At 43.9% G+C, this 18,439-nt stretch overlaps 2 protein-coding genes across 9 annotated transcripts in view; one reads left to right on the forward strand and one right to left on the reverse strand.

The window, feature by feature from the left end:
* The window catches only part of ORC3 (origin recognition complex subunit 3), a 260,786-nt gene that overhangs the window by 85,132 nt on the left and 157,215 nt on the right, over positions 1-18,439 (reverse strand). For 2 of the 3 annotated variants that reach the window (XR_007773973.1, XM_050950112.1), the window contains exon 1: positions 5,153-5,227. Coding sequence is in view for 2 of the 3 variants with exons in the window: in XM_050950112.1 (XP_050806069.1) it covers positions 5,153-5,176 (24 nt within the window). In the remaining variant the exon portion in view is untranslated. Of the gene's footprint in view, positions 1-5,152; positions 5,228-18,439 lie in introns of those variants that run through there. The other variant, XM_050950111.1, reaches the window with a different exon arrangement.
* The window catches only part of RARS2 (arginyl-tRNA synthetase 2, mitochondrial), a 59,584-nt gene continuing 46,573 nt past the window's right edge, over positions 5,429-18,439 (forward strand). For 5 of the 6 annotated variants that reach the window (XM_050950128.1, XM_050950127.1, XM_050950131.1 and 2 more), the window contains exons 1-3: positions 5,466-5,575; positions 13,774-13,847; positions 15,528-15,633. In XM_050950128.1, the coding sequence (XP_050806085.1) occupies positions 5,537-5,575; positions 13,774-13,847; positions 15,528-15,633 (219 nt within the window). In that variant the 5' untranslated portion in view covers positions 5,466-5,536. Of the gene's footprint in view, positions 5,576-13,773; positions 13,848-15,527; positions 15,634-18,439 lie in introns of all 6 variants that reach the window. The other variant, XM_050950132.1, reaches the window with a different exon arrangement.

Consider the following 18,439-nt stretch of genomic DNA (forward strand, 5'->3'; position numbering starts at 1 on the left):
TTACCCATGTCATCTAACTCTGATCAGAACAAGTCAAGATGATATGATGGTAAAAATCAGATTGGCCCATGCAATGGTGGGAGATTGCCCTAAAAATGTCAGGGTATACAAGGCTACAGAGTAAAAAGAAAAAAGGAGAACCACTGTAGAAGACAGATGCCGACAGATGCCACAAGCAAGGGACCTTGCAGTCCTCTAGAGGATTCACTACAGACCTACTGCCAAGTAACACATAGCTGAGGAGGAAGACCCCAAATTTTGGATTCAATTTTGAGACCATTACCCCCTTGTAAATAGCTGCCACAATCCCAACCCTAATCTTAAACCAGATCTAGACTTTTAATTCAGAGTCAAGAGACATGCAGGAGTGATTTAAAATAATACATGTACATGGACAGCAAACACTATTTCATTTAAATCTTTGATCACCAATATTAGTCTCATGAGGGACACAGGAGAAGCGCTCCATGGCAACAGAAGGAAGTGCCAAACCAGATTTGTGTTTAAAAAAAAAAAAAAGCACAATCTCCATCTGCAGCAGCAGAGCTAGTGCTCAGTGCAGCTGCATATCAGTTTTACTTCTATCCATTTTAAGATGTCACTAACATTGGCAGGGTCAGAATGTTAAGTGTAATGAAAAAGGTACAGCAGACAAAGTGTGTTACACCAGTCACAAGCACTACAGCACCACACACACAAATCATCAGGATAATCCACATAAAATGGGCAGCAGCAGAAGGTATGCACACAAGTGTGTGTAATCACTGGAGTGTGTTTGATATACTGCACAGGAGATACAAAAAAACTGTTACACTGTGGGAGGGAACCTGATAACCCCTTTGATGGGTGATTTATAGAACAGAGAATATCACACAAAGGGGTTCACATGCTCTCATTCCCTCTGTGGATCGGTCTTCACTGCAGCTGACAGCATGCTTCCTAGCATGGGTAGACAGACACACGCTGTCAGCTTGAGCTAAAAATAGTACTGTGGCCACAGTAATGCAGGCAGCAGCTCAGGCTAGTTGCCTGAGTATAAACCCACCTAGCTACCTCTCTCATATATGGTGAGCCTTAGTTGTCATGACCACACAGCTATTTTAGGAGGTTAGCCTGCACAGAGCCAGCACATCTATCTACTCGTGCTAGGAAGCATGCTAACAGCTGCAGTGTATACATATTGTGTAGGTATCATAGGCCAAATACATACTATTATTAAGGTTGTCTGACACTTCCGAATATAAGACTCCGTTTTCAGTTGCTTATAACTTTGTGAATTTTACCCATTTGGGCTGAAATTTTTCAGGCCTAGTATCTGCCTCATTCTGATTTTTTTTTTTTTTTTTTGGAAAATTCCAGCTAAAATGGTTTAGCTGCTTCTGAGAACTAGGCTAGAGAAAAATATGTTCTTTTGCCCTAGTAAAAAAATTCTGACAACCTTTCCTCTGAATAGCTCTAGTGACCCAATGCTGTGGAACAGGGACTTGAAATGTGGCAGGAGAGTGCCTTTTCCAGGGATGGGCCTTTTGCTGTTCCTGTGAAAATTTACCCAAATTTGGCCAAGTTGCAAGCCTCTGAAAAATCACAACTCACTTATGCTCAGTTAAGACTTCTTCAATTTCAGCAGATAATATATCTGAAGATTCCATTCTCACTAAGCATGTTTGAGCTTCTCACAGATCCTCATGTGGACCTCCAGACTGCATATGTGCCATCTCCATAGTATGACTGAGCATGCTCCCTCCTACCTCACTGGGTCCCAGACCCAGCCCAAGCACACCACAGTTAAACAAACCCATAAGCCTAAGTCAGGCCAGTCACAGGTTTCAAACTGCAGTTAGACATATTCTCAACGGCCTGCTCTGCTGGCACCCAGGCTGCTAGAAGAGTAAGCCATCCAATTCAAAAACAGAGGATAGAAAGCTGGACTAGGGGTAAGAAAAGGAGTAGACTGGACAAGGTATCTGATGAGACTGAAAGTGGGAGAGAAACTGGGATTGGCTGGGCAAGGAGGCTGGGACTGGGAGCAGAGGGAAGGCTGGAATCTATTGAGCAAGCAGACTAGGAACCAATGAGGGAAACAGTGGAGGGGAAGAGAGTGGGAGCCAGTTTGCAGAGTTGAGGGAAAACTAAGATCAAACAAGAAGTTTGGATCCGGGGGCGAAAACGGGAAACGACAGAGTCAATGAGCCAGGCAGAGGGAAGACTGAGCTTGGATGAAGTGTCCATGGAGGGAGACTAGGACTGGGAGCCAGTGGGGACAGGAAGGAGAGAGAGAGATTGGACAAAGAGCTGGGACTGGTTAGACAGGAAGGGGCAAGAGATTGGGACTAAGACATAAAACAATCCTGGAGGATGAGGAATAGGACTTGCTGGGCAAGGAGACAAGGAACAGAATGAGAAGCCTGAGGAATGGAGATTGGGACAAGAAACCAGGGGTGAGAGAGATAAGACCTGTTCCTATCCCAGGGCTTGGCTACACTGGAGAGTTGCAGCACTGGTGGTGGGTTTACAGCGCTGCAACTTACTAACTGTCCACACCTGCAAGGCACATCCAGCACTGCAACTCCCTGGCTGCAGCGCTGGCTGTACACCTGGTCTGCTTGGGGTGTAATGATTGCAGCGCTGGTGATGCAGCACTGCTCATCAAGTGTGGCCACCAAAAGCGCTGTTATTGGCCTCCAGGGTATTAGGAGGTATCCCAGAATGCCTGCTCACAACAAACTGGAAGAATGGCTGAACTCTGAGCTCCCCAGAGCCACTTATCTAAAAAACAAACACAGCTCCTGTTTGCTCGAGCGAGCGAAGGCAGGCAGGGGAATTGCTTTGGAAGGTTCACAGCTGTTTGCTTGAAGAGAGAAGTCACACAACAGAGGGGGAGGGGGGAGTCCGTGTTGAGCAGCTGCTTATGTGGTCTGAAGGCTATTTAGGAGTGCATAATTTGCATGTAGTGAATAAGAGAGGGGTGGGGGAAGGGCTCCAAACTTTTAAATTGACTGCAGGTTGGTGATGTGTATGTTCCAGTCCTTAGAACTTGCAAGGCAGGGAGCTGACAGATCCAAAAATCCACTCTCTCTCTCTCCCCCACGTTCCCCCTCACCCCCCTTTTTTGAAAAGTACGCTGCAGCCACTTGAACACTGGGATAGCTGCCCACAATGCACCACTACCAACAGCGCTGCAAATGTGGCCAAACTGCAGCGCTGGTAGCTGTCAGTGTGGCCACATTGCAGCACTTTCCCTACCCTTAGGGTATGGCTACACTTGCACTTCAAAGCACGAAGTTTCGAGTGTGGTCGCAGTGCCAGCGCTGGGAGAGAGCTCTCCCAGTGCTGCACGTACTCCACATCCTCTATAGGTGTAGCTTGCAGCGCTGGGAGCCGCGCTCCCAGCACTGCAGCACTGTTTACACTGAGGCTTTACAGCGCTGTATCTTGCAGCGCTCAGGGGGGTGTTTTTTTTCACACTCCTGAGCGTGAAAGTTGCAGTTCTGTAAAGTGCCAGTGTAGCCATGGCCTCAGTCTTCTTATCCCTCATCTCTTGCTAGCGCTGTTTTGGTCATAGGAGTTTACTGCAGGAAGGCTTTAATGAAAACATAAGACTTGGATCTTGATAATGGTCAAGCTTGGGGGCAGGACTTTCCATTGAACCCAACATCCAAATATCTAAAATTAATCTTTGGCTACACTGTCCGCATGAAGCATTGGATTTTGGTTGGTATGGACAGTTAGGTAATCTTTATGAGTCAAATTCTAGACCAGGCAGAGTAAAGATTAGTACCCTGGTCCAAAGCCTATTTAAGTCAATAGGAGCCTTTCCACCAACTTCAAATGACTTAAAGTCCTGGTCCTAGGGTCTGATCTCAAATTCAGTTCTGAAGAAAACTAGGAGCTAGTGGCATGCATGGAGTTCTGAAATAATGTACTCACATTGATTTTGATGCTTAACAGATCGGTTTTTGCATGAGGGTAGGACCTGTACCTCATCCACAAGTAAAATGAGCTGTAACAGTGTAATCTGTGGGGATGAAGCCAGGGATCATAGTAGCTAAGTCCATACTTTGGACTGAACACTATTTTGCTTTTAGTTTTGTTCTGATTTCTCTTAATTGATAGTTGTTGGTCACACACGTTTTTATGAATAGTAGGGTTGCTTATAAGTTTAGAAGTCTGTATGTTTTCAATAATCAGTGTCATTAATTAACAAAGCACACTGATATTCTGTGGTATAAAAGACTATGAATGAATAAATAGTATCCCAGGCCCGATATCATATCCACCTTCTCACTGTTACAAAGCCTGTATACATCTCTCTCATTCCAATATCACCCACAACCTCTGCACAGTCTAACACAATGTACATGACAGAATAGCAAGGCAGCATATTAATCACACTCCTGTAGCAAAATAAAAACTACATAGTCCCATGGTCTCTATCCCACTCCTCCCTGCAGCGGGACATAGTATCTGTACATATCTCCTCTGTTGCATATCACATGCTACTATTGCTGGGTGTCAGGGACAAGTCCTGCCAGAACTTATTTGACTTTAGTCAGGTGAATAAAGTTCTGCACCTGCTTCAATGTCTGTGGAAGATAATCTGGCTGTACAGACAGCATCTGCGCCCTGTGAGTGTTTCTGGAGATGCAGTATATGTATTTAGAGTACAAGAAAAAACCAAATGCAAGGCTGCTATAAAGAGGTACAACAAAAGGACTCAACACTGCTCGCTCCTGCTCTAACGGTGAAGGTGGGCCCGGGGAACGTACGGCGGCTGGGGGGGCGGGTGTCCCTAGGGGATGGGGAAACACAAACAGCCCCCCCCCCCACAGTGCACACGAGCCTCGCGCCCCACCTCCCTGCTGTAACACCTGCCTCCTACCCGCCCAGGGTCGGGCCAGCAGCCCCACAGGAGACCGGGCTCCACTCCAGCCCCACGGGCGGGGCGGGGGCTCCACTCCAGGTTCCTTCCTGGCCGAGCTCCCGCGGGGGAGTCCCCTAGCGCCCTGGGCGGGGAGCGGACCCGCTTCCCCCAGTCCGCACAGAGCGCGCCGCGGGAGCCGCCCGGACCCACTGACTGGGCCGGCGGCTCGATCCGGGCGCTGAGCTGCCGCAGGGCTGCCACGCGGGGTCAGTGACCCCCTCCCCTACTCACCTTGGAGACGGAGCTCGTGCTCATCCTGCCCCCTCGCACTCCCCTGTGCAGCACCTCAGCCCACTCGAGCGAGCGCGCGAGAAGTTACTGGCGCATGCGCAAATCTCCGACAACAGGGCGAGTTCACTTCCTCCAGCCTCAGAGAGAACTTGAAAACTACTTCCCCCTCTTTTACACAATGGGATGGTCCACTCTTGCCGCTCCTCCCCGCGAGCGGCCCGGCTCAAACACCGGTGCGGGGGGAGGGGGAAGCTGCTCACCCCTCCGAGGGTTGTACAGTTCGCCCTCCCTTCAGCGGCGACATGAAGGAACGGCTCCTCCCCTCTGGGGTAGTCCACGCGTGGTGGGGACGGGGGTGCAGGCGCGGCTCCTTTGATGTGAGCCATGGCGGCTTGTCCCTTTCGGAGGAGCATCGCCTCTCAGGTAGCGTGTCCCCTGCTCAGAGACTCTCCTGGCCCCTGCACATGGTCCAACCCCCTCCGCCCCGGGATCCATGTGCTTGGGACCGTCCGGCTGTCTAACTCCCCCTCCCCTCAGCGCTCGAACCCCCGGCTCCTAAACTCCCCTTTGGCCCTGCCCCCGCCGAGCTGTGGGATGTGCGTGTAACTGACCCTCGCGTGCCCGAGTCCGCGGTGCCAGGCAGCCCGGGGTCCCGCGGCCGCTCCTGGGGCCGGGGCCGGGGCCGTGCACGGTGTGATGGTGGCAAGTCCGGGGAGTTAAACTGGCGCAAGAAGCTGTGTGGACACTCAGAGTCCGGTTTGAACCAGGCACGTATGGTTGATGATAAACCTAGATGGGACCAGTGTGGCTGGAAAAAGGCTAATGTAGTGCCCATCTTTAAAAAAGGGAAGAAGGAGGATCCAGGGAACTACAGGCCAGTCAGCCTCACCTCAGTCCCTGGCAAAATCATGGAGCAGGGCCTCAAGGAATCAATTCCAAGCACTTAGAGGAGAGGAAAGTGATCAGGAACAGTCAGCACGGATTCGCCAAGGGCAAGTCATGCCTGACTAACCTAATTGCCTTCTATGAGGAGATAACTGGGTCTGTGGATGAGGGGAAAGCAGTGAATGTGTTATTCCTTGACTTTAGCAAAGCTTTTGATACGGTCTCCCACAGTATTCTTGCCAGCAAGTTAAAGAAGTATGGGCTGGATGAATGGACTATAAGGTGGCTAGAAAGCTGGCTGAATTGTTGGGCTCAACGGGTAGTGATCAGTGGCTCCATGTCTAGTTGGCAGCTGATATCAAGCGGAGTGCCCCAAGGGTCAGTCCTGGGGCCGGTTTTGTTCAATATCTTCATTAATGATGGGGAGGATGTCGTGGACTGCACCCTCAGCAAATTTGCAGATGACACTAAACTGGGAGGAATGGTAGATACGCTGAAGGGTAGGGATAGGATACAGAGGGACCTAGGCAAATTAGAGGATTGGGCCAAAAGAAATCTGATGAGGTTCAACAAGGACAAGTGCAGAGATAGGAGAATCCCATGCACTGCTACAGACTGGGGACCAAATGGCTAGGTAGCAGTTCTGCAGAAAAGGACCGAGGGGTTACAGTGGATGAGAAGCTGAATATGAGTCGACAGTGTGCCCTTGTTGTCAAGAAGGCTAATGGCATTTTGGGATGTATAAGTAGGGTCATTGCCAGCAGATCGAGGGACGTGATCATTCCCCTCTATTTGACATTGGTGAGGCCTCATCTGGAGTATTGTGTCCAGTTTTGGGCCCCACACTACAAAAAGGATGTGGTAAAATTGGAAACAGTCCAGCGAAGGGCAACAGAAATGAGTAGGGGGCTGGAGCACATGACTTATGAGGAGAGACTGAGAGAACTGGGATTGTTTAGCCTGCAGAAGAGACGAACGAGGGGGGATTTGATAGCTACTTTCAGCTACTTGAAAGGAAGTTCCAAAGAGGATGGATCTAGACTGCTCTGTGGTACCAGATGACAGAACAAGGAGTAATGGTCTCAAGTTGCAGTGAGAGAGGTTTAGGTTGGATATTAGGAAAAAAAATTTCCAATAGGAGGGTGGTGAAGCACTGGAATGGGTTACCTAGGGAGGTCGTGTAATCTCCTTCCTTAGAGGTTTTTAAGGTCAGGCATGACAAAGCCCTGGCTGGGATGATTTAGTTGGGGATTGATCCTGCTTTGAGCAGAGGGTTGGACTAGATGACCTCCTGAGGTCCCTTCCAACTCTGATATTCTATGATTCTATGATCTTCTGTCCCACCCCCTGCTTAGCACCGACCACACAACTTCTCTGGGTTCATTGCTCTGGAACTCCAGCCTCTCCTTTTAGCAAAACAGCCTGTCTTGCTCTGGAAATGGGTGGTGATGGAAAATGCCCCGGCCAACCTTGGTAAATTGATGCATTGGTTACTTACCCTCACCTCACTGTTAAAAATTTGTACCTTATTTCCATGCTGAATTTGTCAAGCTTCAACTTCCAGCCAGTCTTCGAGGCTGAAGAGTCCATTATCCAATATTTCAGTTTATTTTAAACGGATTAAAGGAATCTGTTTAATCTAAACCTTGAAAAGATGCTCTTAAACCAAAATAAGAGCATCTATTAGGTGTTTGCACCAGTTTCAGTTAAACTGGTATTATTTTTTTTTCACATAGACAAAGTCCTGAGACTGATCAGATACACTGCTATTCAGAACCCTAGGGGCAGAAGTGAAATTGTCAAGCATCAGGTCAGGTTTTATGTTGTTCCAATGTGTGCTGTGGCCAGGATGAGAGTAGTGAACACACAGACGCCTCCTTTCTTTCACTAGACTGAGGAGTGGGGATGAACCTTCAAATGTATCATGTGTAAGATTCCAGGACTGTCACTCTAAAACCTGAAGTATCTGAACAGTCAGTGTGAAGCAATGGAAACAATTGCAAGCATACTCGAGAGCCTTTTGTTTAGAAATATCACCAGGTTCAACCACGGTTGGAATTTGTGGTCTGTTACTGTCCAGTGTGAAAGTTCTCAGACATTTCTGGCTTTTTAGACACATGACTTTACTAATTACACCCATGTATCAGTATAGGCTTTCAGTTACTAGTACACTGAGGGTACATATAAACCGCACTCTTCTTACAGCAGTGTGTAGGGTATATATACTGCATACTCCCACTTGCCAGTATAAATAGCAATGTTAAATGGTGAGGCACTGCTTAGGTGAGTAAAGACACACCGGCACCCTTAGGGTTTGAATCCCAATACAACTCTACATGCCCAAGCAGTGCCTCCCTCATCTACACTGCTATTTTTTAGCAGTGTATTGTCCCGCTGCTGGAGTCTTTCACAGTAGCAGAGGAAGGCTCTGGCAGAAGGAAAAGTAGCCCCAGCAGGCTGCCAGAGCCTTTCTCTGCTACTGTGAAAGACTCCAGCAGCACAGAATGGTTCCAGCAGTATAGGGTTAGAAAGGTATATAAAAGGTTTAATAAGTTTGGGTAAATAATATATATGCTTTGCAGTTTATGTAAAATGCCGGTGTTTAGCAGTCGTGGGATGGCCTTGGAAGGTGCTTTGCTTAATTGATAATACTGGGCTTGGAATGTGGCTTCATTGGAAAAATGACCTGAAAGGTAACTGATAAGATAGGAGAAAACTCTTTGGAAAAAAAGCCCCAATTCTCAAGATGGTTCTAACTGATTTTAACAAAGAAAGGAATTCAAGAAGCAGTGACCATAGTCATGTATGTTCCATGTGAATGGCTTGCCAACTACAGAACCAGTTTCTCCTCTCTTGGTTTTCACACCTCAACTGCTAGAACAGGGCCTCATCCTCCCTGATTGAACTGACCTCGTTATCTCTAGCTTGCTTGCTAGCATATATATACTGCCCCTGGAAATTTCCACCACATGCATCTGAAGAAGTGGGTATTCACCCACGAAAGCTCATGCTCCAAAACATCTGTTAGTCTATAAGGTGCCACAGGATTCTTTGCTGCTTTTACAGATCCAGACTAACACGGCTACCCCTCTGATACTTGATATATGTTCCAATTGTAAGGTATAAAAGGGTAAAGTCTTCAAAGTTCCTTGCTAGTACCTGCTGTTCAGTTGGAGCCAACCAACATGGGTTTGAGCGTCCTAGGTCCAGTCCTGTTGTAAGCAGCTGATTAATGCTTATAACTTCATGCTACTGTATGGTTGTAATTATTACTTAGGCATTTAAAGCACGTTTGGATAAATACCATTCAGCCTTGGAATTTAATAAAGGTATTTATGGTTATATTGATATTGTGGTGATACCTTGTATTATTAATAATTAAGGCTGTGAGTTTGTCACGCAAGTCACTTTCTGTGACTTCTGTAGTTGCCGATGTGGCTGGCCTGGGGCTGCCTGAGTGGCTTGGGAAGCCCTCGGGTTAGTTGCACCGGCTGGTGCTGAGGCAGTCTCAGACCCCCCTCCCCCCCAGCACCATTGGCCAGGAACCGCAGCCAATGGGAGCTGTGGAGCCGGCACTTGGGGAGGAGGCAGCACGCAGGGCTGCATGACCGTGCCTCTGCCTAGGAGCTGAGGGATATTGTTGCTTCTGGGAGGCCGTGGAGCCGAGTAGGGAGCCTGCCAGCCCCAAACACAGACCCGTCAACACAAGGGGGGGTCCCAGGTTGCGTGCCGCTGCCTGCCCCCCCCGCCCACCTCACTGAGCACCTGCAGTGCCCCCCGGCCTTCCCTTCCCCCCCGCCCATGCAGCACTCCTGTCCGCCCCCTTCCCCAAGGTTTAGTCAGGGGTATATAGTACAAGTCATGGACAGGTCACAAGCTTTAAATGTTTGTTTACTGCTCTTGACCTGTCCATGACTTTTACTAAAAATACCCATGACTAAAATGTAGCCTTAATAATAATAATTCCAACAGGCAGCTCCCCCAGAGTATTTCACTGATGTGTATAGCTGCGCAGCTTGTCACTGTGGTGTGTCATTACACGTACCTTACATGGTGGCACCAGTGGCATGTGCTGTAGACTTAGCCTTTGTAACGACAGAGGTTGGCATCCACTTACCTTTATTTAGCGAGTGCATAGTTGGCTAGCCAAGTGATGACATCTTCAGTGGCATGATGCAGTTCTAGGCCACTGCTGAACCTAGTCAGCAGGCATTCATCGATAATGTGCATCATCGTCTGTGTTGCACCACAGTTGCAGAAAGGGCTGTCACAAAGACCCCAGCAATACTGATTGGCTGCACAGAGACCTTGCCCAGTCTGGAACCTGTTCAATGGGGACCATTGGCAACGGGGCGGGTCAGAACCAGGTGGGCAAATTGTGGAGTCGGTGACAAGGGACTGGTTGGGGATTGTAACAGATATCCATTCCTCTCGCCAGAGTGTTTCCGCCCTAACATCCTGGCGTGGCGGATGAGACCATAATGGGCGATGTGATGGCAGATGTGCAGCTGGTGGTTTAAAAAGGTCATTGTGCAGCAGTAGGTTTGAGTTGGTGCATACTTTCTCCAGTAACTTGCCAGTGGCAACCTTTCATCTGATATGAGGAGGAGCAATATTGCTCAGAACTGGGAGCTATGGGAGTGGGGTCGGACTCAGGGTGCTGGAGATGATACTCATGGTGGCAAGTAACTGCGTTTCCACCAGTTTGGTGTGTGACAATCGACTCCAAACTGGTGCGTAGTACTCCACCACCGAATACAAGTTGGGAAGAGCTGGCATCTGCAAAGTTGGAGCACGAGCACCCCATGATAAACCTGCCAGTTTGCTAAGAAGATTGTTGCGCGTCTTAACTTTAGTTGCTGTCTTCTTCAGGTGGGCATGGTAACTCAATGTGTGGTCTAAGGTCACACCTAGATAGACTGGTTCTACTTCATGCTTCACCTTCTGACCATCCACTCACTGTAAGAGTTTTATTAGCTGCACTGAGGTCATATCTGAAACTATGTATGAGAATCAGTTCTAAAATGGGAATTGAAGACCTATAAAGAAAACCAGGACATCTGGAATGCTGCTGACAAAAGTAACACATGCCCACCTAATCACTGGTATTGAAAACCACTAAGGACAGCAAATACGGTTCCAGGTGGAAGCTCTTCCTTTGCAACTGAGTTAGCCACTGAAGAAGAAACTGCACTGAGAACAAGAAGTGGCTTTGTGATTAGAAGACCATTGTTATTCAGAGACAGAATAATTTGTGGTGATCAGTTTTGGTTGGTATCATGTTTTATTGTCATTTAATTAAAAAAAAGGAATCATAACCAGTTAAAGCGGAGGATGCTGTTGAGGGTTATCAAACTTCCAGGATTGCCCAGGGAGTCTCCAGGAATTAAAGATTAGCCTCTAATTAAAGATTACATCATGTGATGAAACCTCTGGGAATATATCTGACCAAAATTAGCAACCCTAATGTTGTCCACTATCATTTGACATGTGACTTTGTAACAGATCCAGGTCATATGAAGGAGGCTATAGTAAAAGGAGCCCCTGAGCTCCTACCATGATGGATCCTTGTCATCATGGTAGGAGTCCAGATAGTGATGGCTTCTTTTCTGGGTGGTGTCCCTGGGTGGTGTGGCCCCTCATTTTACTTAAGTCCTTCGGTCTAGTCCCTGGCAGTTAAGTATGTGGTAGCTTTTAAGTCCCATGTATGAGTCCTTATGTTCTCATGTTAGGGAAGGTGTGGGTAGTCTAGGGTGTGAGGAAGATTGAGTAGATAAATTAGGAAGAAGAATTAGAGCTTTCAAAGAATAGAAAGAGCGAGAAAGAAAGAAAGGAAAAGCCACTGTAAACAACACAGGAAAATATATTGTAGGAAAGAAGAGAGGGGACATTGGAGTGATGCCAGGAAAGGAAAATATGAAACAAAAGCAAAACTCAGTTAGTGCTTGTCTACATATGAAAGCTAATGCGAAGTAAGGCAGGGGGGTGGAATTTAAAGTGGATTAACTATTTCTCATTAACTCCACATGTGGACACACTTATTCCAGAATGAAAGTACCTTATTTCAAGTCATCTTAATCCATTTTGGAATTGGTTCAGGAATAGTTATTCTGGAATAATTCCCCATGTAGAGAATCCCTTAGAAAGTTGCTTTTAAAGAGTTGATGTGTTAAAATTAAATATAGCAAGTGAACAGTAAACTGTTTAATCCTTTAATTTGCAGAGAGTGTTGTCTCAGGGACATGGTGACATGGATTTTTCACCTTGGCTAGCGCATTCAGTTTTCAGGCTAGTAAGTGTTGAGTGAATTTTTCAAGCACTACGTTTATATAATACCATAAATACAGTATCTTGCACTGCCATAGTGTTCAAGATGATACAATATAGTATAACAGAACAGTTCATATTTGTTAGAAGACAGCCACCCACCCTTTAGGAGGAAGTGGCTATTAGACTGATGACTTTTTCGTGATATCTGATAAAGAATGTTGGCTCCCATCTTTTTTTTCTCTGTAATTACAGTGAAGAAGTAATGTACCAGATTTCAAAAGTATAACTCAAGCACATGATTTAATTTGAGATTGTAAAGAGATGCAAAGTTGATAAGATATTGGAAGGCTTCTCAGAACAGCAGGAGACAAAGCTCTGGTTTTTGTGTGAGAAGAGAAAACAGGCTGATGTTAAAAAAGCAGAATTAGCAGGCAACAGAATAGAGAGAGAAAGGAACAAGAACAGTGAGAAAGGTTGGAGTGGTCCATTTAGGGCTTTAAAAATAAAATCTACTCTCCCCTGATTTCCCAAAGGCTTTTAAAGTGTTAACATTAATCTCTCAGACTCTGTTACTGCCTCTGAGCTGCATTTCATTGGCTAGACCAGGGAACTGGAGGTTAGATTTTTAAATTTTATTCCTAACATTGAAGTGCCTTATTCATCTCTTCTTTTTTCCAATGTAATGTTTTCTTATTGATCCGGGGTAAATTTGAGTGTTCTGTCAGTTTTGCTCATCATATTTCAGTTTGAGGCAAACTGAAGGGGGTTTTTTTTCGTTTAACGTTGTTAAATGATTATTACCAACAAATAAAAATTGTAGTCACAAGAATATTCTGTATTTTTATGATTTTTTTTTCCACAAATGGAATCTGATTTTTCTAATGAATTAGCTTTCCAAATTGTGTCTGCTGCTTTTCTGAGCCACTGTTCGTTGGCATGTTTTTTGCAGGGAACTTCACACCATGGGCTAAGTTCATCCTTAGTAGATGCAGCTCCACTGACTTCATTAGAATTGCACCTGCTTCCACTAGGGCAAAAATATAACCCAGTATGACAGAAGGTACCACTTATTCAGTTACCCTCATGAAAAATATCTTAAGATGGGTCAGCAATTGATTATCATTCATCTTCCAGGCAATAAATAGTTTATATTAAAATAAAATGTATCTTTTTCATTCCAATAAACAGATCTCTGCAGTCTTCCTTCTACAAATAAAAGGGGTTTAGAGCTGCAAGTTTTGATTAGTACTGCTTTCTCTAAAGCACCCTTTATGTTTTTTGATTGGCTGTGTTTGTAACACATTTTTAAAAACTGACCTTAAAATAGCTTCAGCTAACATTTTTGCCACCAGTCTGGATGGTAATAAATTTATAAAAATGTATGTCTCATCCGCATTGGAGCCTAAACAGGGAATAACTTCACTGAAAATCTTTCTTATTATAGTTTTGATCTGTTTCAAATCTAGCTTTCAAGAGCTTTGAACCTGCCAGCAGAAAATTTGATAAATTCAATATCTGCCGTTCCTGTCTCCAAAAAACGGTAAAGTGTTTACATTTTATGTTCTAATAAAATATTTTTTGTATGTGGTGCTTAATACTGTAGGATCTCAGTGAGCTTTTAGGAAAATATGAATAGAGAAAATCAAACAGAATTGGCTAAGATGAAGATTATAATTCATATTTAAATCCCAGTCAATTTTAGAGGAACATTTAACTTAAATCTGGCTCACCATTTAATTTTTTTAAAAACAAGTTTTTATGAAATCTCAAAACCAACAGAATCACTTCTGATACTTAAAAATTCAATTGAAATAAATATCCCATTGCAATGCCTGAAATGCAAATATTACAGCACTAAAAATCTGAAAGTTAAACTGATTAGAAATAAAAGTAACATTCATATAGATTTTCATTCTCCTGTCTGATAGATGCAAAAAGTAAATTGGATTTTATTACAAATGAAAGAATTCTTAATATAAGGTGTTATGCCCTCAAATCGTGTACAAGGTGAATATAGTAATTAAGGGGAAATGAAAAAATGTTAATTGCACATTTATGCATGCATCACAGTAGGTTGGGCCTTTCTATAGCTAGACACATGTTCAATAGTATCAATCTAGAAGAATCCTAGAATTCTTTCTTTATCCTACAAATGCCTACTATCTGGCATAGAAGCGAGTAGTCTTATTGATGTCAATAGGACTATTCACATGCTTAAACTTAATTATATGTTTAAGTATTTTGCTGGATCAGAGCCTTACTGTGATAATGTTTATAGAATCAGGCCCTAAATAAAAACAGCATCACCAAAATGGAGCCGCTACGAGCACATGGCATACAGCACAGCAGTTGGGATGGGAGAGTCTACTACCATTCCCTTAACCTGTGCTCAAGACAGTTTGCCTGGCAAAGGAAAAAGGATTCCTTTAAACTAGCTCACCGACTAATTCCACCTATACTTCAGCTGTTCTGTAAGTAGTCTTTGCTACTTTTTATACCCCACTAGCGTGAGATGATCGAAAAATGCTAACACAACTGCATTTTCCATCCTATGATATCATTGGGAATCTAGCTAATTTCCTCAAGTCTGGCAGTCTATGTCACACAGGCAATGTGCCCACTATACACTTGTGAAATATTGTTTGCTTATTAGATTTGGCTTTTGAATACCACTGAAGATTACAGACATTCTGAATGGTTTTAGGGAAGTAGTATTTTTCCACAGGCTGTGTGATTGCATTATTGAATATTTCTTCCTTAGCCAGTATCTTTCAGATATCATAAATTGTTCAGTTTTGCCTTTTCTCCTTTAAATTGAACAGGAAAAGCCTCATGCTCTTTATGCTTGTGTAGGTTACTCACACTAGTCGACAATTGTCTCCAATATCATTTACCTTTTCACTGGGCTGTCTAATAAGTACTGATACTCCTTTTTAGCAGTTACTGAAATTAACAAGTGGTTATTGGAAAAATATCTGCTAAAAGTTCCATTATTACTCAGATGAAATTGTGATGTTCTCTTGTGGTTCTTCTCAAAGGATATTGGGAACAGGCAAAATATGTTTGATGCTTTTTGTTGTTTGACATGAAGGCTTTGAGTGAATGCTGAAATGGAATAATTCCATTCTAAAATGGACTATTAACATTTAGTAAATTCAATAGATTTTAGTAACAGCAAACTGTGTTTTACCCAATCTCAATATTTTATGTCTTTCTCTAGGCCAGTTGCTGATTTCCAGCTCTTTGTGGGTTCTGTGATAGAGGACAAGTCTAGTGATCGTTCAAAGCCAGATCTTCAGCTTCAAACTCAGAGGCTAGCAGAGAAGGTACTCTGGCACAATAAGCTTCTTTATTTGATACAATAACAAGCTTATTAGATTAAAGGAAATGTAGCAAATTCCTTAGAGAAAATGGTACTCACACGCAAACAGCTTCTACTGATTCCAGTGACAGTTGCACCCATTTGAGTGAGTGTAACATAACAGCAGCCATTTGACCCAATTGAACATGACCTCTTCATGGTAAATTAGAGAAACAGGGTTAGATAAGAGTACTATAAAATGATGTCACCGTTTGATTTAAAACAAAAATAACTTGGGAGTAATTAATTGTTCACTGTGACATTGAGAGGTGATGTCTAAAGTGTATACAGAGTCCATTCTGAGTCCATACTATTTAATAGCCTCTAAACCATTAAGAAGAATATGTCAAATCTGTAAATGATACAAAGCTGATAAGTATCACAAATACTTGGGCAAATAGAATTATAATAGGATATGATCTTAATATACTGGAAGAAAGGATTACCATAAAAAAGGGAGATTCACTAAAGGTGAATGTAAACTAATATGCATAATACCCACATAAAAAGCTGTGTGTAAATATTATAGAAGGATGTTGTTGTGCAAGATTGAATGTGTTGCCTGTGCAGTTTTATGGCAAAACAAGTAAATACTAAGAATGAGTTATACTGACAGAGGAGTGTCACATGTAAAAACAACTGAAGTAACGATTGAGTGTTGGCCAGGCCTTATTGGGATACTGTATTCAGTTTTGACACTAGACTTCCAACAGACTGGAGGGAGTTCAGAGAAAAGCAGCAAAAACAAGAAGTTTGGCTAGTGAGACTCTGAGGAAAAGTGACAAGATCTGGGAAAGAGATGAGATGATTGAGGGAAGATGTAACAGGTACTGTGGCCCAGGAGTGCTTTGTGTAGCTCATAGATGAAGAAACAAAGTCCTAAAACCTGTTCTGATTGACACTGATTGCTTGTAGCCTCAGGAGACTATTCTGGTAGCTGGGGATTGTACGAGACTAATGCAGGTTCGAGTAAGTATTTGAGTGAGAGAGGAAAATCAAAACATGACAGATTGAAATTTCAAACACGTGGCTGTTTATTAACGGGGATAAGATACAACTTGGGCCAGGGAAGGGTAATCTATCAACTAGGAATACTATCAGAATAAAACCATACCCAACTTGAAACAGTCTATTTACATCCAACAACAAGAAACCAAACGATCTATGATCAACTACTCACTAAAAACCAGAGCAGATACACAAAACTAAGTAAACTGTACACTCATTAACCGAATATTGTAAAATACACCCACCAACCACAATAGCAATTAATACAATTTGGCTCTCATATACTGTATACACAACTTTGCACCAAGTAAGGGAAGGGAAAAAAGGGAAGAGGCTAAGCAAACAGAGTATTTATAGAAATTAAATTGCACGTACCACACTCCAAGCGCAGCTGTCCAGCAGTACAGACACCAAGAGCATGACGAATTGGTGGGAAATAATCCAAAAAACAAAATGAAACGACACAACACGAGCCGGCAAAATCCGGAGGAGACCCTGGCTGAAAGGGTAATCAGGCCTTTCAGCTAACATGCAGATACTCCTGCCATTTTTGGCGCGAGACATAGTTTTATTTGAAGGCTCTTACTCGTGTCAGCATCTGATTGGTCCCTAGCTCCTTCGCCTTCCAGGTTCCAAGCTGGTGCCCTCTATGTAAACAGGATCTGCACCCGGCACACTACTTTTTTGCACACAACACCCTACTCTTTTGCACATGGCACTAACTTGACCCACAATTGACCAGACAGAAGGTTCGAGAATAGGCACACGGCACTTTAATGTTGCACACCGTACCATAGTGTAGCACACAGCACTACGGTGTTGCACATGGCACCAATGTGACCCCTTGACCGACAATTGGCCATGCAGACACTATGTTTGAGCATAGGTTTAGGGTTGCGACAGGGATCAGCTGAGTATAAAGGAGTACACCCAATCTCCTACACTGGTAGCCAACAAAAGATTGGTGGGAGCCAATACCACTGCTGTACACCACCTAAGAATACCTCTATGCATGGAGAATCCTCCAGTGGCCAGCTAAAATGGTTTTAAGGCAGCTTAAAAGCACACTTAAGTATCTGTATATCTAAGAAGGGTAGAAGGCAAATTACAACTGAACTGGAACAGAGATGGGATTAGAACACCGAGATATACGTTCTATAAAATCAGCAGAGTGTCAAAATAAGGGATTAGATAAAAACAGGCACCTCATCAAGACTATAAATGTATACAAATGGAAAAAGTTTAGAAGCAGAAATTGGTGAAATAAACTGCCTTGCAGTCAACAAGGTTCTTGATATAATAGGTATTATGGGGAAGTGGTGGAATGACAAAAACCATTAGAGGCACTGTAATACCTGGTTACAAACTATGCAGGAAGGATAGGCTGGGCCAAAGAAGTGGGAGAATAAAGCTGTGTCTCAAGTATTCCATAGATTATAGTGAGATAAGAAATGCTGAACTAGGAGGACCATGCAATTGAATCTCTATTGATATAATTCCTAAGCTGTAAAAATATAAATATATTAGTAGCCCTGTACAACTGGTCTCAAGATCAGGAATAAGAAATTGAGCCCACAAACTTGAGACACACCAAAGAGGCAAGTAGAATCTAACAAAATGAGACTAGTGGGAGACGTCAGCTGCCCACATGTTAATTGGCACAGTAGGATAAAGTTCAGAGAAACAATTTCTTGATTCTTTGGAACACTTCTTAGAACAGCTAGTTCTAGAGCACACAAGAGGTTATTCTTGATAAAGTTTTA

The sequence above is a fragment of the Gopherus flavomarginatus genome, chromosome 4 (genome assembly GCF_025201925.1).
Source record: "Gopherus flavomarginatus isolate rGopFla2 chromosome 4, rGopFla2.mat.asm, whole genome shotgun sequence".
Taxonomy (NCBI): domain Eukaryota; kingdom Metazoa; phylum Chordata; order Testudines; family Testudinidae; genus Gopherus; species Gopherus flavomarginatus.